This window comes from Carcharhinus amblyrhynchos, chromosome 16 (genome assembly GCF_965287045.1).
Source record: "Carcharhinus amblyrhynchos chromosome 16, sCarAmb.v2.hapA, whole genome shotgun sequence".
Lineage (NCBI taxonomy): Eukaryota > Metazoa > Chordata > Chondrichthyes > Carcharhiniformes > Carcharhinidae > Carcharhinus > Carcharhinus amblyrhynchos.
The window spans coordinates 56,583,459-56,606,946 of NC_137339.1; the positions used below are offsets into that span (position 1 = coordinate 56,583,459).

General features: G+C 42.8%; 1 protein-coding gene across 1 annotated transcript in view; it reads right to left on the reverse strand.

Annotated features, from left to right (window-relative positions):
- Positions 1-1,782: 1,782 nt before the first annotated feature.
- The window catches only part of bmp7b (bone morphogenetic protein 7b), a 142,071-nt gene continuing 120,365 nt past the window's right edge, over positions 1,783-23,488 (reverse strand). The window contains exons 5-7 of the mRNA XM_080205127.1: positions 14,991-15,067; positions 12,887-12,997; positions 1,783-7,616 (exon numbers count right to left, since the gene is read on the reverse strand). Of these exons, the coding sequence (XP_080061253.1) occupies positions 7,467-7,616; positions 12,887-12,997; positions 14,991-15,067 (338 nt within the window). The 3' untranslated portion in view covers positions 1,783-7,466. The remainder of the gene's footprint in view (positions 7,617-12,886; positions 12,998-14,990; positions 15,068-23,488) is intronic.

The following is a 23,488-nucleotide window of genomic DNA, read 5'->3' on the forward strand; positions in this document are numbered from 1 at the left end:
ACGTTCAGACGCACGCCTACATTTAAGCCTGTGTAGGCACCCTGACCAGCATTCTATGGGATGTTGGGAGCATGCTTTGAGGCAGGGAGGGCACAACATCAGGTCGGATGGTGGGGGTTATGGGTCATCACCTCTCTTTTATCATCTGCTGAGGGGCTCTCCTGACCTGGGGCTAAGTCAGGTGATTAAATTGCCAATTAAGGATCATTTAAGAACTGTTTCCTAGTACCAGTGGTGAGTTTGGCTTCAAATGGTGGCCCATGGAGGACCATATGTTGCAAGGACCACCCCTCAGTGTCAGCCACCCTGCCCTCAAGAATGACTCACTCTACCCCTTAAAGCAAATTACTGTGGATGCTGGAATCTGAAATCAAAAGAAAAAATGATGGAAAATCTCAGCACGTCTGGCAGCATCTTAAGGAGAGAGTTGATGTTTCGAGTCCAGGTGACCCTTTGTCAAAACTAACAGGCGTAGAAAATGGGAGATACTTATACAGTTGGGTGAGGGAATGAAAGATGAGTCATAGCCACAAAATCAAGAGGAAAGGCTGCTAATGGCAGTCCAGATATAATAGAAGCTGTGAATGACCAAACAGCAGAGAAGCTGAAATCAGAAGGTAAACTGTGACAGATGAAGATGTGGGGGGAGGGGGAAGAGATAGGTGGTTGAGAGGTAAAATTGAGAAAAGTGGGGGGAAAGGTAAGGAAAGGAGGAAAACTATAGGGGAGGAAGAAAAACAAAGACATTACAGAAATAAAAGGTAGAAAACAGTTAAAAATTAAATAAAAGGAAAATAAAGGGGTTGAGGTGGGATAGAGCTAATCAGCTGAAGTTGTTGAATTCGATGTTGAGACCGGAAGGCTGTATTTAACATGCTTAGCCAGAAGATGAGATGCTATTCCTCAGCGCTTGCTAAGCACATTTGGTCTGCTGCAATTAGGACCCTGACCTTCCTGTGCTTGCTATTTTAACACACAATCCTGCTCTGATGCCCACATTTGTCCTTGGCCTGCTATAATGTTCCAGTGAAGTTAATGCAAACTGGAGGAACAGCATGTCATCTTCCAGCTAGGCATGTTACAGCCTTCCAGTCTCAACATCGAATTCAACAAGTTCAGATGATTATCTCTACTCCATCTCGACCCCTTTGTTATTCTTTTATTTAATTTTTTAACTGTTCTCTACCTTTTACTTTTTTATTGTTTTTATTTTTCTTTCCTCCCCACTTTTTTCCCCTATTTTATCCCCCTTTTCCTTATCTTTTCTCCCCCTTTGCTTCCCCTTTCTACCTTTTTCTCAATTTTATCTCCCTCCCATCCATCCCCCCCTCCTCCCATATCTTCAGCAGTCACAGCTTACCCTCCGATTTCAGCTTCTCTGCTGTTTGGCCATTCACACCTTCAGTTCTCTTTATGGACTGCCGTTCCCCTGTTTTGTGGTTATGACTCAACTTTCATTCCCTCGTGCTAAGGTAGAAATATCTCCCACTTCTATGTCCTTTAGCTTTGACAAAGGGCCATCTGGACTCAAAACGTCAGTTATTTTCTCTCCTTACAGATGTCGGCAGACCTGCTGAGATGTTTCAGCATTTTCTCCTCTGGTTTCACTCTATCCCTTATTGGGGCCTGCCTCAGTGGCTCTTTTGAGCCCCACAACACTTACCTGGATTCCAAGGCCATACCCATTGATGCTACTGCTGCCTGGTTGCAGTCCCAGCAGTCACCACTACTCCAATTCAGTTGGCCAGAAGCTCTTGGGTTGTGTGAGTGGGGGTGGTGGGGGAGGGGTGGGTGAGGGGTGGGTTACAGTCCACATCTTATAAAAGGAGGAGCTCCCCAAATGAAGACAGCTATTTTCCTGTTGCATGTTAAAATGGGTCAGGCTTCCATAACCAGCTTTGGAGAGTTGCCCCTAACTTTCTAACCAGGAGACAGGGCCACTGTAAAATCCTGGTCAACGTGTATGTTGTATGTGTTAAGGCAGATGTATCCTTAAAACATGATTCTTCTGTGGAAGAAAAGCATCGGTTGACTATGCTAAGAAAGTTTACTAAATTCCCATTGGGAACTGCAGCTTTGGCACATCAAATGAGCTACTGTATACATATGGACACACTTTGCACTATTATTTGAGAATCACTCATGGATTTCTATAAAATTCTCTATTACATTTGAGATATAATCTACCAATGTGATTTTAAATCAAGCAGTCCTCAGTCAACAAGTGCATGTCGAAAGGTATGTTTGTGGTGTGTGGCATCCATAGATAGCATTGCAAGGTGATAGCAGGGTTCCCTGATCTGTGAGAGATTACTGAACAAGATGAGTCCGAAGTGGAAAACAGTACCAGAAAAATGTTTTATCAAGATGTTGATCTCGAATTAAAGTTTTAAAAAATCATAACGATTGGATGATTGCTTTATTTAGAACAGGCTTATGTCGCAGTAACTTAGTGGAGATCTTTCCTGATTCACTTCAAAAATGAAAATATGGAATTTATCAAACTTTAGAAGGTAAATTATTTCTGAAGAACAGTGTGAACTGGAGTTTGCACACCATATGAAAATTTAATCCAAGGTTCAATTTCATTTTAATCTCATTTTAGGGGTATCTTTGGTCTGTGCTTTTCCCATGTTCAGTGTAAATCCCTCATCAATAATAAGTATTTTAGATTGTTCCTGGATAATCAGGAAAAAGAGTAGGTTCGGGTTACCCTAAGTAAGCAGTGGTATATGCAAGCTAATCAGGATCAATAAAAAAGTTAGGGTAAAATCAAAATACTTTGATCTAGCAGCACTAAAATTCTTAGTTTCCAAATCCCTCCCTGTCTTTGCCCCTCCCAACATCTATAATCTCCTCCACCTTGAGTTCTTGTACTCCTTCAACTCTGGCCTCTTGCTCATCCCTATTTTAACTAATAGCCATTGATGACTATGTCTTCAGATGTTTAGATTCTTAGCTGTGGAATCCTCCTGCTGTAAATTTCCAGATCTCTACCCTTTTCTTCTCCTTCAAGGCCCTAATATGTCCTTGGTGTTGTTTGATTTTATTCATGTGAAGTACCTTGGAAGTAAAGATGCTATATAAGTGCAAGATTTTTTTTGCTGATAATCAGGGAGAATGAACAACCCCAGATATTGTAGGTAATCAGAAATACAGATTTCTTTTTGAATATTGATTGAACAGGTAAGATGGATTGTGGATTGTTGTATGTGAACTTTCTGGAAGGGGTAAATATAAATACAATGCTAGGCTGCTGGGTTGCAACTCATTGGCTGGAATTTTCCAGTTCTCTTTGGTAGAGTTTTCCAGTCCCACTGGCAGTGAACCCTTGCTTCAGGTTTCCCAGCTGTGGGGAGGGGTTGCATAGAACAGGAAATCTGTTGACTGTGGTGGGATCAGAAATCCCGACATAGGCCAATGGTGAACTATCTTTGCCACAACGAAACACTGCAAGGGGTACAGAAAATCCTGCCCAATGGAAGGGATAGGGGAAGGAAGCTCCTGGTGTCATCGACTAGAACTAAGGGACATAGTTTAAGAATAAGTGGCCTCCCTTTTAAGACAGAAACGAGATTTTTTTTCTCTGAGGCTTGTTTCTATTTGGAATTTTTTACTCAGAAAGCAGTGAAGTTGGGTCACTGAATTTATTCAGGGTAGAGATAGATTTTTGATAGGCAATGGAGTCAAGTGTGATGGGGCAAATGCGAAAGCAAAGTTGAAACCGCAAAGAGATCAGCTATAATCTTATTGAATGGCTGAGCAGGGTTCAAAGGCTGACGGGCCTACTCCTAAGTTCCTATGTTTCTGATGACATAGAATTGCATAGAAATCGTAAAATCGTCATAGAAACCCTACAGTACAGAAATAGACCGTTCAGCCCATCGAGTCTGCATAATCGCCCCCGGGCCCTACCCCCATACCCCTACATATTTACCCACTAATCCCTCTAACCTACGCACCTCAGGACACTAAGGGGCAATTTCAGCATGACCAATCAACCTAACCTGCACATCTTTGGACGGTGGGAGGAAACCGGAGTACCCGGAGGAAACCCATGCAGACATGAGGAGAATGTGCAAACTCCACACAGACAATGACTCAAGTCGGGAATCGAACTCAGTCCCTGGAGCTGTGAAGTAGCAGTGCTAATCACTGTGCTGCCGTGCTTACCGTGACATATGAGTATCCAGCACAGTAATAGGTAATTCAGCCCAAAAAGTGGGCAAATGCATGACAGATTGAGTATAAAATGGATAGATGTGAAATTATCCACCTCTGATGGAGAAACAGAATGATGTGGAGATGCTGGCGTTGGATTGGGGTAAACACAGTAAGAAGTCTGACAACATCAGGTTTAAGTCCAACTGATTTATTTGATAGTAAACTTGCAAGCTTTCGGGGTTTGCCCCTTCGTCAGGCAAATCGGTTGCACTTAAACCTGGTGTTGTCAGACTTCTTACTGGAGAAACAGAATGGCAGAGTTTTATTTAAACGGTGATAGATTGGGAAATCTTGATGTACAAAGCGACCTGGGTGCCCTTGTACACCAGTCACTGAAAGCAAGCATGCGGGTACAGCAAGCAGCTAGGAAGACAAATGATATGTTGACCTTCATTGCAAGAGTACAGGAGCAAGATGTCATACAGCAGTTAGTTGCACAGGGCCACACCTGCAGCTTTAGTCTTATTGTCTAAGAAAGGACATATTTGCAATGAGAAAGTGCAGCAAAGGTTCACCGGACACCCACAACTCCTTTATCAGTACATTGATGACTATGTCGGTGGTCTCGCCTTTGCATGTTCTCCCCGTGTCTGCATGGGTTTCTGCCGGGTGCTCTGGTTTCCTCCCACTGTTGGAAAGATGTGCTGGTGAGGTGCATTGACCTGAACAGGTGCTAGATTGTGACGACTAGGGGAATTTCACAGTAACTTCATTGCAAAATTAATGTAAGCCTTACTTGTGACTAATAAATACACTTTAACTTTATATGTTTAAGAAAGAAATAGATAGATTTCTAGGCTTTAAAGGTGTTGAGGAGTATGGGGAGAGATTGGGAGTATGGGGGATGGGGAGAGTATGGGAGTGTGGCATTGAAATAGAAGATCAGTCATTATCATATTGAATGGTGGAACAGGCTTGAAGGGCCATATGTTCTAATCCTGCTCCTATTTTCTGTGCTTCTACAATCTGTGCCAGTATTTATATTCTACATGAGCATCCTGCTGCCTTACTTCATCTACCCCTATCAACATAACTTTCTTTCTTCTTCATTTGTTTAGCTAGCTTTCCTCTGAAATGTATTTATTTATCTCAGTGAGTCCCATACAAAGATGCATATGCTGTTTTTGATTTATTGGTGATTACCTTATATTTATGGCCTCTGGTTTTGGTCTCCCCCACATTTTGAAACATTTCCTCTACATCTACCCTATCAAACTGCTTTATAATTTTTAAAGACCTCTTGTCTTCTCTTTCCTAGAGACAAGAACCCAACTCTGTTCAGACTTTCTTAACAAGTATATTCCCTCAGTTCTCGTATCATCTTGTGTATCATTTTCACAACTCTTGAGTGCTTCCAAATTCTTTTTATACTATGAAGACCAGAACTGCACCATGCTGCAAGATTACACTAGAAGGAACAGAAGAGTCCTTCTTACGTGACTTCATATGAATGTCTCAGGCGTCACACTTCAGTCAAAACTTCTCGGTTGCAGAGATACTACTTAATTTTCACTAAGCAGCCAAAATCAACTTTTTTTTTGTATTTTCCAGTTTTCACGAACAAACTTCGGAAGCTGCTGGGTGTCATTTTTAACCTTGCCTCCTGAGTGCTAAGTTAGCTAAGGCATCACATTTCAGAGGCAGAGATCATCAGCTGTGCAAGCTTACCACCCAAACTGAAGTTGAAAATTACCTCTTCCTGCTTGTTGACCCCTGCTGCACATCTTGATCTAATAGGTCAGACCGTTCTATCAACTGAGGCAAAATATTAAACGTAGGCCATTCGGTCATGGTGATATCATAACTGAGCTCCTCTTTTACATACTTTTCAGTAGGTTTCATTGGACAGAAATCACTAATGAGAGTCCTGGTTGTATTATGTCCTTCGTTCCACCTCCAGGAAGTGCTAATGCCAAATGTAATGCCCCACACTTCTTTGTTAACATCAGTTAAGTCAGCATAGCTTAGGTTTCAAACCAGCCCTAAATTCCACCTCTAAATTCAATACACCACTGAGTTTTGTTTTAAATCTACATATCTATTATCCCGGCATGAAAAAAAAACATTCCTGCACAGCCACTGTGCACGTGGTAATTTTCACTATATTTCTATAATTTTTCATGGAATAAATCACGGAACTGCTTAGTTTCCAGTGAGATTATCGCCTGAATTTTACATTTGGGGTATATCCAAAGTTGGCGTGGGCGGGAATGGTTGTGAAACCTGCTGCTGCCTGAGATTGCATTATTAACACAATATTTTGCCGGCTGACCAATTAACTGCTATCCACCATGTAGCATGCTCTGGGAAAGGCTGAGCATTGCCAGGGAGGGCGGGAAGAAGATGGGTGCTGAGAAAAGGAACGTGCAAGCTGGCATTCCCAGTGTGCTCCCTCATGGGGATAACCACTGTGGAGCTGTCTGAGGGAACTTCTGATCTGTTTAAAAAGAACTATGCCATGTGTGCCCAAGCAGCATGATCACAGACCTTAGTCCCAAGATACATTAATGTTATTTGAACCCTGTCTTTCATCCCATCCTAGCTGGAGGTTACAATTTAGGCGTAGAGGCTCCCTTGCCATTTGGCACACCCACCAACTATAAAGGCAGACAGGCAATGTAAAGTTCCAGTCAATTGCTCTTTAATTAAATTAAATTGGCTTCTTGATTGTCAGTGTGTGCACCTCTTACTCTTGCATGTGTCTGCTGACCAAAATATTGCCTGTGGGCGTGATGATGTCAGGACACATAACCACCATTTTTTCATGTGAATTTATGCACTTCAGGCTGGGCTCATTCCCAAAATTTATACATAAAAGTCCAGCCTGGGGTAACAGTTGAGCATGAACCCAGAAGTATTGAGTTATATTGCACCTCAGACCTTGGACATGGATTTTCTTTCCTGCTGACATTGAGTAGTTAATGGGAAAGTAATAAGTCAATTGTCAGAAAATGTCCTCTCCTCGCTAAAAATTGCAAATCTACCACCATACATGTTTTAAAATTTGAGTTGACCAAGGAGGCCTTTCTTCTCAGAAACTTTGCTGATATTGCTCTAAGTATAGAAAGACTTAATGTACAGTCAATCTTAAAAACTAAAGATCATAAAAAATTTCTCAATATACAGTTAGATTTTCCTTTCAACAATGTCAGACCATTTGGCAAGTTGACTTATCACGAAAGATCTGTGACTCGCGGTCTTTCCAACACCCATCAAATAAGGTTCCTCTTCTCTCTCTGATGCTAATGACACCCACATGCTCTGACCACCATATTCCTGTATTTTTTTAAGATGACATTTGAGCTGTCATCAAAGTATAGCACGGATATGGCATTGAGCTGTGTGGGAGCGCAGCATGGCTTCGGAACATTCTCTGGGTTTATTAAATGAACCTAAATGCAAAATTAAGAGAGAAAACAGTATTTCAAAGAAAATTATAAAACATTTAACCACGCGCATTGTCCACAGAACACAATCCATGCACACTTCATTTTAATCAAGAAGTGGTCTCAGATGAGAATTCTCCTTCACCTTGATTGACAATACTTTGATACCTATAGTCATGAACTATAATAGAGTTCCTCTTGTTCTCACTTCCAACTCCATCGCCCTCCGTATTCAATGGACCATTCTGTGCCATTTCTGCACCCTCCAGTGTGACATCACCATCAATCACATTTTCTCCTCAACTCTCAGCATTTCAAAGAGATCATTCCCTTAATAGTACCTTGCATCACTCCTCTAATACCCCAACACTCCTTACTGTACCCACGTCAAACTTCACACCTGTCCTTCCATTGAAACTATGATTCCTTGATGGGTGGGACGGGAAAATTCTGCCCTCTGTCTCTGCCTCGTAACCTGTTTTAGTGAATCTCAACGTAAGTTTGAGGACTAACTCTTCATCTTTCAAAAGGCACTTATCCAGAAGAAAAAAACAGTTGGACCAGTAACTTTTATTCCCCTGTTTCACTGTTTTTTTTCCTGGGAGCCTTTCAGATTCAATGTCAAGTTCAAAAATTTAAGATCATATCCTCTGCCCCCATTTTTCCGCATGTTAGCTGTAGATAATTGTACTGCCTCCATTTACACTTCTTCCAGATTCTGTTTCTTTACTTTTCCCATTACCTAATATTACCTAAGATAATATTTAGGTAATATTAAAACTCATAAATCTCTGTGGCCTGATGGCATTTATCCTAGGCTGCTTAGGGAGATGAGAGATGAAATTGCTGGGCCTCTGACGCAAATCTTTGTCTCTTCTTTGGACACAGGTGAGGTCCCAGAGGACTGGAGGATTGTGAACGTGGTACTGTTGTTTAAAAAGGATAGTAGGGATAACCCGGGTAATTATAGGCCGGTGAGCTTGACGTCAGTGGTAGGGAAGTTGGAGAGGATTCTTAGAGATAGGATGTATACGTATTTAGAACATGGCAATCTGATTAGTGACAGGCAACATGGCTTTGTAAAGGGGAGGTCGTGCCTTATGAATCTGGTAGAATTTTTTGAGGAGGTGACGAAAACGGTTGACGAGGGACGAGCCATGGATGTCGTCTATATGGATTTTAATAAGGCGTTTGACAAAGTCCCTCATGGTAGGTTGGTGAAAAGGGTTAAGGCTCGTGGGATACAAGGACAGGTGGCTAGATGGATTGAGAACTGGCTTGGTAACAGGCGACAGAGGGTAGTAGTGGAGGGGTCTTTTTCTAGCTGGAGGTCTGTGACTAGTGGTGTGCATGATGTGGGTATGCCGGCGTTGGACTGGCGTAAACACAGTAAAAAGTCTGACAACACCAGGTTTTAGTCCAACCTATTTATTTGATAATATACTCACAAGCTTTCGAGGGACATAAGAACATAAGAAATAGGAGCAGGAGTAGGCCATCTAGCCCTTCGAGCCTGCCCCGCCATTCAATAAGATCATGGCTGATCTGTTGTGGCTCAGTTCCACTTTCCCGCCCTCTCCCCATAACCCTTAATCCCCTCTCTTATCAAGAACCCATCAACCCGCTTCTTAAAAATATTTAGCGAGGCAGCCTCCACCACTTCAACGGGCAGAGAATTCCAGAGATTCACCACCCTTTGAGTGAAGAAGTTCCTCCTCAACTCCGTTCTAAACCGCCTCCCCTTTATCTTGAGGCTGTGCCCCCTAGTCCTACTGTCTTTTTTGAGCGGGAAGAGTCTCTCCACCTCTATCCTATCCATCCCATTCATCATCTTATACGTCTCAATGAGATCTCCCCTCATTCTTCTAAACTCTAACGAGTACAAGCCTAGTTTATTCAGCCTCTCCTCATAGCTCAATCCCCTCAACTCCGGTATCAGCCTAGTAAACCTCCTCTGCACTCCCTCCAGGGCCAAAATATCCTTGCGCAGGTGCGGCGCCCAAAACTGCACACAGTACTCCAGCTGCGGCCTCACCAATGCCCTATACAGCTGCAGCAAGACCTCCCTACTTTTATATTCAATCCCCCTCGCTATGAAGGCCAGCATCCCATTCGCCTTCCTGACCACCTGCTGCACCTGCAAGCTGGGTTTTTGCGACTCATGCACAAGGACCCCGAGGTCCCTCTGCACCGTCGCCTGCTGCAGTTTTTCGCCACGTAAGTAATAGTCCTTCCTACCATTCTTCCTACCAAAGTGGACCACCTCACACTTGCCAACATTAAATTCCATTTGCCATTTCCTGGCCCATTCGCCCAGCCTATCTAGATCCTTCTGCAGACTCTCCACACCCTCCGCACAATTTGCCTTTCCCCCAATCTTGGTGTCATCAGCAAATTTCGACACCCTGCACTCGGTTCCCTCCTCCAGATCATCTATATAAATGGTAAATAGCTGAGGCCCCAGCACCGACCCCTGGGGCACCCCACTAGTCACCAACCGCCAATCCGAATAGCACCCATTGACCCCCACTCTCTGCCTCCTATTTGACAACCAATCCTCTATCCACGCTAACACCCTACCCCCAACTCCATGTCCCCTGACCTGGATGTCCCCCCATGTCCCCTGAATGGAGAGAATTCACCTGACGAAGAGGGTGTCCCTCGAAAGCTTGTGAGTATATTATCAAATAAATAGGTTGGACTAAAACCTGGTGTTGTCAGACTTTTTACTAGTGGTGTGCCGCAGGGCTCAGTAGTGGGACCTTTGCTATTTGTAATATACATAAATGATTTGGAAGAGGGAGTAACTGGTGTGATCAGCAAGTTTGCAGATGACACGAAGATGGCTGGACTTGCTGGTAGTGATGAGCAGTGTCACACAATACAGCAGGATATAGATAGGTTGGTAAATAGGGCAGAGAAATGGCAGATGGAATTTAATCCAGATAAATGTGAGGTGATGCATTTTGGAAGAAATAATGTAGGGGGGAGTTATATGATAAAGGGTAGACCTATTAAGAGTATAGAAATGCAGAGGGACCTGGGGGTGCAAGTGCACAAGTCTTTGAAGGTGGCAGTACAGGTGGAGAAGGTGGCGAAGAAGGCTTATGGTATGCTTGCCTTTATAGGAAGGGGTATAGAGTATAAAAGCTGGCATCTAATGTTGCAGTTATATAGAACATTGGTTAGACCACATTTGGAGTACTGCATCCAGTTCTGGTTGCCATACTACCGGAAGGACGTGGAGACCCTGGAGAGAGTGCAGAGGAGGTTTACCAGGATGTTGCCTGGTATGGAACGTCTTAGCTATGAGGAGAGATTGGGCAGATTGGGGCTGTTCTCCCTGGAAAGACGGAGAATGCAGGGAGATCCAATAGAGGTATATAAGATTATGAGGGGTATAGATAGAGTGAACAGTGGGAAGCTTTTTCCCAGGTTGGATACGAAAATCACGAGGGGCCACGGGCTTAGGGTGAGAGGGGGCGAGATAATTCAGATGTTAGAGGAAGATTTTTCACACAGAGGGTTGTGGGAGCTTGGAATGCACTGCCAAGTAGGGTGGCGGAGGCAGGCATGCCAGAGTTGTTTAAGACTTCCCTAGATAGGCACATGAGCAGACTAGAAATGGAGGGATACATAAGACTGTTCTAAATAAGGATCAAGAGCCTCAGGATGTTCCTGGGAATCAATAGATTCCTATGGGCTGTCCAACATATTTTTATGGCTCACCTGCCTTACGTTTGAGCTTCTGGGGATCTTCCGTGAATAAGCTGTGTATGTTTATTGATGTCTTTTTTTTACTTCCACAGGTGATTCGGTCCGCCTTGTTGTCCAACAAGGGGCATACACGCAGTGGGTTGTGTGAGGGCTGCTCTTGGATGTTGCTTCGAGAGTTGCCTGGTGCTTCACGTCGTTAGTGTACGCTTAAACTGGACCAACTGACGGGCAACACAACAGCTCAATGACTACCACTGTTTGTTGTGCAGATACATGGACCTGGGTTGGATCTCCAACTTGGGTCGGTGTCTGTGGGAGTTTGCACATTCTCCCCGTGCTTGTGTGGGTTTTCTCCGGGTGCTCCGGTTTCCTCCCACACCCTGAAAACGTGCTTTTAGGCTGACTGGTGTGAACAAATTGTCCCTAAATTAGACCTCCCCTAATCTGGCGTAGAGAAAAGTCATAGGTAGAAGAAGGTAGATGAGGCACTCACTGAATGTTAAAATGGCGGCGCGGGCTTGTTGGGCCGAAGGGCCTGTGTCCTTTGTTATTACCATTCCATTTAGCCTCTCACCATCAAATCTTTTGTCATCTTCTCTCATCTTTCACTCTAACACAGACCTTTGCTTTTGTTTTACTGTTTTTCCATTCCCTGTAAAACCTGTTACATTTCTAACTTTTTTCTAGTTCTGGTGAAAAAGCATTGATCTGAAACCATGGCCCAGATTTTCTGGTCAGCTGTGATTCAGGTGTGATCACCACTGCTAACATCTCTGCAGTCTTATCACTGTATGTTCTTCCAGCTGGAATTTCTGATCCTGGCTGCAGTTGCAATGTTTCAGTTAGGTGCAGTGACAATGCTGGAGTAAAATTAGTCTTTAATCATGGTATAAAATGGACAGCATTGAGATGAAGGCTTCCTTCCTAGTCAGTGGAAACTAAATTTGGGCTGACTGTAAAACCAACTGCTGATTTCTGACCATCTGGTTTGCACCATTGCCGAAGACTTATTTCATCACCTGTGTCAATTTCCATATCAAAGAAACAAATAAGAACTCACATGAGGTTAAACAACATGGAACCTATCTTTAGGCCCATCCAATCCATGTTGGTGTCTATCCTCCACACAAACAGTACCCTCATCAGTTTTCCTCGTATACCTGTGGCTGCACAACCCTTCAGCAATGCAGAAGTTTCAGGCCAGGACATGCAGAAGTCAGCAGCTTTAAGTTACCATGTGGGGTCGTGGAGAAAAATTAAAGATAATGTGCAAAGAAGACAGTCGATCATAATCCCATTTTGTCATCTGCTCCCACTTTATGCTCCTTTTCCTCATGTGCCCAATTAACCTATTTTTAAATGTTCACATGGCCTCTCCTCTGACGACTATCTTTGGTAACGTATTTCCTTAGCCTTGCACTTGAGGGCCTGATGTTAAACCATACTTAATGTCAGCATCTTTTTAAAAATATGAAAATATGATTGGGAATCACTGTTTCAAATTTTGCATACATTGTAAGAACTGTTTGTGTGTCATATATTTGTTATATAGTACTTACCAGAGTTTGAACAATTGCATGATTTGTAGCATTCATGTAAGAATTCAGTGGGAATGAGCATTCTCCCTCACAATAATATGCAGCATACCCCTCTGGAGCTATGATCCAGTCCTTCAAGGAGAGGAACAGGTACATGTTCAGAACAGAGTATCTGAATATTGCTGTCATCGAATAACTGGTTGTGTATCTTTCTAAAAAACTACATGCAACCATATTTACAAAGAAAACACACTTAACTTTAAATCGTAGTTTGATAGTGAACATCAAAAGAAAAAGAATAAACTACTTACAGAATTCATTCAAAAAAAAGTAAAAATGCCATTCCAGAATCCAGTTTTAGCATTTGTACTGTAGTTATGACAAACTCCACTGCAATTATTGGTGGTGCAAATCTCCTTCAGCTGCCATGAATAGTCAATTTTACTGTGAGACTTCATGCTTATTGAAGTGAAGGAGATTATTACTAGGGAATGGAACACTTGATTTCAGTCAGTTTCAAACACTCTCGGTCAGATGCAAAGTAAAACTCCCTCTATAGGGGGCACAAGTTCAACGTGAGAGGGAGAAAGTTTGAGAGAAAAAGTTTAAGGGAGATGTGCAGAGGAGGTTTTACACGCAGAACTTGGTAGGTGCCTGGAATGTGCTGCCAAGGAAGTGGTGGAAGCAGGCACATTAGCAACATTTAAGAGGCATTTAGATGAGTGTATGAATAGGGAGGGAGTAGAGGGACACGGTTCGAGTAAGGGCAGAGATTTTTTTTAGTTTAGTTAAGGCATCATGGTCAGCAACAGACTTGGAGGGCCAAAGGGCCTGTTCGTGTGCTGTACTTTTCTTTGTTCTTTGGTTGTCCTATATAGCCCTAAAATCATACTTTAACCTAATTTTTAATGATCATCTTTATTGCATCAATGTGACAATTGTCATTATTTGCTGCAGGCAGTCATGCTAATCAGGGTTCATTTTGGGTCATGAATCTGTGCTCGCTAGGAACTGGACAGAGACACAATTCAAATTGAGTCACATGAAATCACCTGCAGCAGATTGAAGAATCTTTTGTCTTATCGGTCTGAACTAGATTTGCAATCAGACCTCAGAGATGCAAAGCTAAACTTTGGTTTTCCTACCTATGCCAACAGTAACTCATTTATTCAAATAGATCAGTCACAAATTTACATGCCAATCAGAAAATCTAGGCTCTGTTTCTAATCTGGTCCCACAAAAGTTTACTTGGCAGTTTAATGAAATAGTTACAAAATATATCTTCATTAAAGTTGTGACAATCCCACTAATTTCTCTCACTGGTCCAATGTAATGGTAAAGGACATTGCATTTATGTTGTTGGGAAAGGGGGTTCCACTAATCTAGGTTGAATTGCGATTTACTATTGATTTACTGGGATCACTTGTAATTATTTAAAATACTTAGACATTGATTCTACAGAACATTTACTTCACACTTTTTAAGTAGGTTTTATTATTTTTCTTTCAAACTTATTACTTGGAGACAATGGCTAGAAAAATACATTTCCCCCAACTTCAGAGTATAAAGTGTCATCAAATCTGTTACTCAATGTTTTTGAGATCTTTCTCAGAACTGCACTGGAGTGCCATTATGCACTGAAGTGACACTTGAACGTTGAATCAATTAACTCAGTGTTAAAAGTGTTACCAATTAAGTGAAGCTTATTCTGAGGTTGGATCTTATAGTGAAGGTACAAAAATCTGAGTGGGATTCCAGAGATTCAAAACCATAATTCAGATAATGATGCATGCTAAAGTTAATCTGCATCATTACACAATAAAACCCCTCACAACCTGATTGAGAGGGACTAACCTCAATGAGAATCCAGAGTTGTTATGGGTATCTGAAAGTGGAACAACTTTAAATTTGTGTTCTATATGGAGGAAATTAACTAGATCTAATAGAGGGTGCATTTGTTCTCTGAAATACAGGTTGTAGAAGTACTATTTGCAAGAGCTGTTTTGGCTAAAAGATAACTGTGAAATAATATTTAAAAAAAAAATCCTACGCCAGTTGAAATCTTCTGAATGATTTTGGGTAATGAACAAAAATGCTTTTAGAGTTCTTAATGTTCTGGAGTTACCTGCCATCCCAAGTCGCGAAAGCTGACATACAGCTCGTGCTTCATGCAGGCCTGGAGTTGGTCACTGCTACTATTCTCTAGTAATCATAAAAGATAGAGACTGTTAACAACTGGATACCAGCATGAGGTTTGCTTCAGTTACCTCCTCTAAGTTGATTTGTTAACTAATTGGCAAGGAAAGCAGGATATTTATAGGCATGTCTCAAATAGAAAGAGCTATTCAATTCTTGCTGTGGAAGCTACGCAGAGAGAAAAGAACAAGACTTTTATTTAACATTCCTCAATCTCATGACATTCCAAAGTGCTTTACTGCAATTAAGTATTTTTTAAAGTATGGTTATAATTGTAATATGAGAAATGCAGCAGCCAAATTGCCCACAGCAAACTCCCACAAACAGTAATGTCATAATGAACAGATAATCTGTTTTTGTGATACTAATTGAGGGATAGACATTGGCCAGGACATTGAAAAGAATCCTTCTGTTCTTCTTTGAAATAGTGCCATGGGATTTTTGACCTTCGCCTTACAGAGCAGTCAGGGCTTCAGTTTGTATATCACCTGAAAGGTAGTAGGTTTGACAGGCAGTATTCTCTCAGTACTGCGCTGGAGTACTAAATTTTAGTACTCAATTTGAACCCACAATCTTCTAATTCAGAGGTGAGAGTGCTACTCACTAAGCTATGGCTGACAAGCTGCCTGGAATAATTAAAATTGAATTGTAGCCATCTGAAGTTCCACATAATACTTAATCTCGCAAATACCTGTAAATTGTTTCTTCGATTTGGAAAATATTTGCCCATTGGTGTTTTTCATGATTTCCATCAGTGAGAGATTTGAGATCTCATCTTCACATTTACTGTGGTCTCTTTCACTTTCCATCTGTACATTCACTGATCTCCATCAGATCAGTCCATTTAAATGACACAGAGTATAACAGACAACTAATTAACTTAAAGTTTATTTATTAGTCACAAGTAAAGCTTACATTAATATTGCAATGAAGTTACTGTGAAATTCCCCTAGTCACTACATTCTGGCACCTGTTCGGGTCAATGCAGCTCACCAGCACTCGTTCCAACTGTGGGAGGAAACTGGTGCACTTGGAGGAAAGCCTCGCAGCCACAGGGAGAACGTGCAAACTCCACGCGGACAGTGACCCAAGTTGGGAATTGAACCATGGTCTCTGGCATTGTGAGGTAGCAGTGCTAACTACTGTGCCACTGTGCCGCCCTTTTGGGCAAAGCTTCAAATAGCAAACCAGATCCCTATTGGAACTAAATGTGGAGGAAACAGTAATGAGAAATCAGATCATTGTACTTTACAATTGATTTTTAAATGATTGAAAACCATCCAATCCTAGTTGTTGCACTGAGCTATACAATGTACGCAGTAGCAGAGGATTACAGGTCAACAAAAGTTCCATCATGTTAATCCTGGGATAAAGAGGTTGTCATATGATGAGAGGCTGAGGAAATTGGACCTATATTCTCTGGAGTTCAAAAAAAAAGGGGGCACATTGAAAGATTAAAAAAAACACTGAAGGGGCATGACAGGGTAGATGGTGAAAATGTTTACTCCCATTGGAAAGCCCAGCACAAGGGGGTAACCTTGTCTCAGGACAGGGACAACACAGTGGTTAGCACTGTTGCCTCATAGCTCCATAGACCAAGGTTCAATTCTGGCTTTCGATGACTGTGTGGACTTTGCACAGTCTCCCCATGTCTGCATTGGTTTCCTCCAGGACCTTCCATTTCCTCCCAAAGTCCGAGGATGTGCAGGTTAGGTTGATTGACCATGCTAAATTGCATTGCCCCTGAGTGTTCAAAGATGTGTAGGTTAGGTAGACTAGCCATTGGAAAAGTGTGGGATTTTGGGGGAATAGTGCAGAGGGGAGAATATTTTCCAAATGGAACAGTTAAGAAACATCAGTCAGTTTACAAATATATGTGAGATATGTATTATGTGAAACTTCAGATAGATATAATTTCATTTTAATTATTGCAGGCATCTTGCCGTCCCTGGGTGGAATGATCTGGGTTGGCACAGTGGCCTGTTTCTGCACTGTAAGGATTATTATGGTACTAAGGGTTGATCAATTAAGACAAGGGTAAGGAAGAATTTCTTCACTGAGAGGATTGTAAATCTTTGGAATTCTCCTCCTCAAAGAGTTGTATTTGCTCATTTGTTGAGTAAATTTAAGCTGAGATAGATAGATGTATGGACTCTTGGGGAATCAGGAGATGGGGGGAGAAAGTGGAAGTAAGTTCAAAGGCCAGCCATGATCTTACTGCATTCAGAAGGGGGCCATACGGCCTAAACCTGCTTTTATTTCTGTTGTTCTTATATCATGATGTGGAGATGCCAGCGTTGGACTTGGGTAAACACAGTAAGAAGTCTCACAACACCAGGTTAAAGTCCAACAGTGTGTGGAATTTGGCTATCAGTCTCTGCTCAGTGACTCTGTGACTCGTGGGAACACCATCCACCAGGTACATGGTACATACATTTGCAACTTGGCTAACGTTGTCTACCTGATACGCTGCAGGAAAGGATGTCCCGAGTCATGGTACACTGGGGAGACCATGCAGATGTTACGACAACGGATGAATGAACACTGCTTGACAATCACCAGGCAAGAATGTTCTCTTCCTGCTGGGGAACACTTCCGCGCTCACGGGCATTCGGCCTCTGATCTTCCGGTGAGCGTTCTCCAAGACGGCCTTCATAACACACGACAGTGCAGAGTCGCTGAGCAGAGACTGATAGCCAAGTTCTGCACACATGAGGACGGCCTCAACCGCAATCTTGGGTTCATGTCACACTATCCGTAACCCTCACAACTTGCCTGGGCTTGCAAAATCTCACTAACTGTCCTGTCTGGAGACAATACACATCCCTTTAACCTGTGCTTAACCCTCTCTCCAATCACATTATCTGTACCTTTAAGACTTGATTACCTGTAACGACTCGCATTCCAACCATTATTTTGTAAATTGAGTTTGTGTCTTTATATGCCCTGTTTGCGAATTGAAATCCCACTCACCTGATGAAGGAGCAGCGCTTCGAAAGCTAGTGTCTTTTGCTACCAAATAAACCCATTGGACTTTAACCTGGTGTTGTGAGACTTCTTACTGTTCATATGATCAACAGATACGTATGTTTATTTAATATTGAAGGTGTTAATCTCTTTTTAATTTTTAGTCTGAGTGTGATACTTCAAATAGCTGTTTGTTTTAGACAAAGTGTTCTTGCAGAAACCAGTTTTATCTAAAACAGGGGTTCCCACTGCATAGTGGTGAGCACTGCTGCCTCACAGCGTCAAGGACCTAGGTTTGATTCCCAGTTTGGGTCACTGTCTGCGTGCTCTGGTTTCCTCCCACAGTCTGAAAGTGAAGTGCATTGACCATGCTAAATTCTCCCTCGTGCATCCGAGCAGGTGGCGGAGTGTGGCAGATTTTCACAGTAACTTACGACACTAATAAACAAACTAAACAAACTGGGGTCTGCAGAACTCCAGGAGTCTGTGAAGGGTCTCCAGGTAGTCGGCGTAACTGGCTGCTGTGTGTGACCAGCAAACACCAATTCAAAAGCACCAACTAACCCATTTAAAACGAATTACTGCAGTAAAATAGGTGAATCAGAGCAAGGAGCACTGAATGCTGATATGATGACATATTAACATCCTTTGATCCAAGAGGTTTTTCTGTGATTGGCCTATTTGATTTATACCATTTTGCTGTTGCTGGGCAAAAAGTTCATGGCCAACAGTGAGGATTAATGCTGAGAATCGAGCCGGCAAAAAGAGATGACAAGGAGAGATGAGGGGCCTCGAACATGAGTGTGCAAGAGAGTGGGGGTGTACAGGCATCGGAGAGGCATGCCTGAAAGACAGGGGTTCAGGCTTCATAGGAGCACGTGGGAGAAACAGTTTGGGATTTGGAGAGGTGTGTATGAAAGAGAAAGGTGAGTGTTTGAGGGTGGGTGAGTGTGTGTGTCAGGGTGTGAGTGTGTATTAGAAAGAGAGGTGGGTGGGTGAGAAAGAATGTGAGAGCAAAACATGAGACTGTGAGTGAGGGAGTGAGGTGAATGTGTAGAAATGTGGGAGGGAGAGGTGCTTGTGCCCTATATGAGAACCAGCTTTCCAGCATCAATTCTCCCTTTAAACATGAACACAAATACCAAATGTAAACAATCTTTTCTAGCTATATGTATGCATATATTCTGAATTAGGAAGAGGCACACCCCTAGCCTAGCCATCCTCTCAAAGTCCATTAACAGTAACCTCTGGAAGTAGTACTCACTTCAGGAGTGGATGATCTAGTAATAACTAAAAAGTTATCTCAATAAAAAGAAAATTAAGTCTAACTGTAACTACCAATAACAAAAGCCTGAAGGCAGTAGATACCATTACCTATCTCGGAAGCACAACCTCCAGTGAAGTGAGGTGGCAAATAGAACTGAACATAGAACAGCACAGCACAGCACAGGCCCTTTGGCCCTCAATGTTGTGCCGAGCTATGTCCAAACCCAAGATCAAGCTTTCCCACTCCCTATCATTCTGGTGTGCTCCATGTGCCTACCCAATAACTGCTTGAAAGTTCCTAAAGTGTCCGACTCCACTATCACAGCAGGCAGTGCCCCCAACCACTCTCTGAGTAAAGAATCTACCTCAGACATCCCTCCTATATCTCTCACCATGAACCTTCTAGTTATGCCCCCTAGTAACAACTACATCCACCCAAGGAAATAGTCTCTGCATGTCCACTCTATCTGTCTCCCTCATCATCTTATAAACTTCTATTAAGTCGCCGCTCATCCTCCTCCACTCTAAAGAGAAAAACCCCAGCTCCCTCAACCTTTCCTCATAAGACCTACCCTCCAAACCAGGCAGCGTCCTGGTAAATCTCCTCTGCACTCTCTCCAATGCTTCCACATCCTTCCTATAGTGAGGTGACCAGAACTGCACACAATATTCCAAATATGGTCTCACCAAAGTCCGGTACAGTTGCAGCATAACCCCACGGCTCTTAAACTCAAACCCCCTGTTAATAAACGCTAGCACACTATAAGCCTTCTTCACGGCTCTATCCACTTGAGTGGCAACCTTCAGAGATCTGTGGATATGAACCCCAAGATCTCTCTGTTCCTCCACATTCCTCAGAACCCTGCCATTGACCCTGTAATCCGCATTCAAGTTTGTCCTACCAAAATGAATCACCTCGCATTTATCAGGGTTAAACTTCTGCCACTTTTCGGCCCAGCTCTGCATCCCATCAATGTCTCTTTGCAGCCTACAAGAGTCCTCCACCTCATCCACTACTCCACCAATCTTGGTGTCATCAGCAAATTCACTAACCCACCCTTCAGCCCCCTCTTCCAAGTCATTGATAAAAATCACAAATAGCAGAGGACCCAGCACTGTGGTACACTTCTGGTAACTGGCCTCCAGTCTGAAAATTTTCCCTCCACCTCCACCCTCTGTCTTCTACAAGACATGATGTGGGAATGCTGGCGTTGGACTGGCGTAAACACAGTAAAAAGTCTGACAACACCAGGTTTTAGTCCAACCGATTGGACTAAAACCTGGTGGTGTCAGACTTTTTACTGTTTCTACAAGACAGCCAGTTACATATCCAATCGGCCAAACTTCCCTCTATCATACACCTCCTTACGTTCTTCTTGAGCTTACCATGGGGAACCTTATCAAACGCCTTACTAAAATCCATGCATACAACATCAACTGCTCTACCTTCGTCTACACACTTAGTTACCTCCTCAAAGAATTCAATCAAATTTGTGAGGCAGGACTTACCCCTCATGAAACCATGCTGACTATCCCGGATTAAGCTGCATCTTTCCAAATATCTCTCAGGACCCTTTCCATTAACTTACCGACCACCAAAGTAAGACTAACTGGCCTATAATTACCAGGGTCATTCCTATTTCCTTTCCTGAAGAGAGGAACACCATTCACCACTCTGCAGTCCTCTGGCACAATCCCCGTGGACAATGAGGACCCAAAGATTAAAGCTAAAGTGACATTTGTTCCTGCAATCTCATTCCTTGCTTCCCAAAGTATTCTGGGATATATCCCATTTGGCCCAGGGAACTTACTTATTGATCCTCAAGTTTTTCAAAATTGATAATACATCTTCCCTCAGAACATCTAGCTCCTCCATCCTATCAGCCTGTATCACACTCTCATCCTCAAAAACATGGCCCTTCTCCTTAGTGAACACTGAAGAGAAGTATTCATTCAATGCCTCTCTTATCTCTTCTGACTCCATGCACAAATTCCCACTACTATCCTTGACTGTCCCTAACCTCACCCTGGTCATTCTTTTATTTCTCACATAAGAGTAAAAAGCCTTGGGATTTTCCTTTATCTGACCCGCCAAGGACTTCTCATGCCCCCTTCTAGCTCTCCTAAGCCCTTTTTTTCAACTCATTCCTAGCTACCTTGTAACCCTCAAGCGCCCCAACTGAACCTTGTTTTTTCATTCTTACATATGTTTCCTTTTTCCTCTTGACAAGACATTCAACCTCCTTTGTGAACCATGGCCCCCTCACTCGGCCATTTCCTCCCTGCTTGACAGGGACATACCTATCAAGGACACACAATATTTGTTCCTTGAACAAGCTCCACTTTTCGTTTGTGCCCATACTTGACAGTTTCTGTTCCCATTTTATGCTCCCTAATTCTTGCCTAATTGCATCATAATTACCCCGCCCCAGTTGTAAACCTTGCCCTGCTGTGTGACCCTATTCCTCTCCATTGCAATAATGAAGGACACCGAATTATGGTCACTATCTCCAAAGTGCTCTCCCGCAAACAAATCTAACACTTGGCCCAGTTCATTACCCAGTACTAAGTCCAATGTGGCCCCACCTCTTGTTGGCTAATTCACATATTGTGTCAGGAAACCCTCCTGCACAGACTGTACAAAAAGTGTCCCGTAAAGGTTCCAATCAATATTTGGAAATTTGAAGTCACCCATGATAACTACCCTGTGACTTCCACACCTATCCGTAATCTGCTTTGCCATTTCCTCCTCCATATTTCTATTACTATTTGGGGGCCTTTAGAAAACTCCTAACAATGTGACCGATCCTTTCCTATTTCTAACTTCAGCCCATAATACCTCAATAGGCAGATCCCCTCGAAATTTCAGCAGTCTGCCTTTCAGCAGTCGTTAAACTATCCTTGACTAACAATGCTATTCCTCCATCTCTTTTAATGCCTTCCCTATTCTTACTGAAACATCTATATCCCGGAACTGCCAACGACCATTCCTGTCCCTGTTCTAACCATGTCTCCATAATGGCCACAACATCACAGTCCCAAGTACCAATCCACACTCCAAGTTACCTACCTTATTCCTGATGTTTCTTGCATTGAAGTAGATACACTTCAACCCACCATCCTGTCTGCCTGTACACTCCTGTGACCTTGATATCTTCCTCAGTACCTTAACATTGGCTTTTGGACTACAGCTCATTTTCCCATCCCCCTGACAAATTAGTTTAAACCACCCCCACCCCCCCCAAAGAGCCACAGCAAATTTCCCTCCCAGCATATTGGTGCCCCTCTGGTTCAGATACAAACCGTCCTGTTTATACAGGTCCCACCTTCCCCAGAATGTGCTCCAATTATCCATATAAATGAAACCCTCTCTCCTACACCATCCCTGCAGCCATATGTTAATCTGCACTCTTCTCCCTGTTCCTCAACTCGCTAGCATGTGGCACTGGCAACAAACCAGAGATGACAACATGTTTTGTCCTGGCCCTCAGCTTCCATCCTAGCTCCCTAAATTCCTGTTTTAAATCCCCATTCCTTCTCCTACCTACTCTGTTGGCTCCAATGTGCACCACGACCTGCGACTGATCCCCCTCCCTCTTAAGGATCCTGAAGACTATTGCTTGAGTAAGCTCAACATTTAGTCGTTTATGCATGAGACTGCAAGAAATGAGCGGGGAGAGGCAATTCTTAGGGGCCTGACCTGGCGAGTGCAAAATTGGGATTCCCGCCAGGCTTCAATCCCATCCTGCATCTTCTCCCCATCCCCACCCCTTTATTCTTTTGGTACCTTTCAGTACTTTAATTCTAATCAAATTCAAATTAAGTCCAATCATGGTCCAATCATGAGGGACAAACAAGATCCAAGTTGACAAGACAAGACATTGCATCCCATCTTAGGCTCGATTAAATAAGATCCAAGCAACAGGATGAGACATTACACTCCATCCCAGGCTTGATCTAAAGCTTCATCTTAGCCAAAAGGCCAAGATAGTATTGAAAAATTACATCAGATAAAGGATCAGTTACCCTGATCCTTTATTCTACCCTAGCTTAGACAAATCACTATTGTAGGTGTCTGCACACCCCAGGTGCGATGGGTTAGCCTTGTCCCCCGATCATGGTTTCACCTCTGCCAGTCTGTAAAAATCAGGTTCTTGTCTAAAGCTGGTGAAAAGCTGTTTGAATCTGATTAAC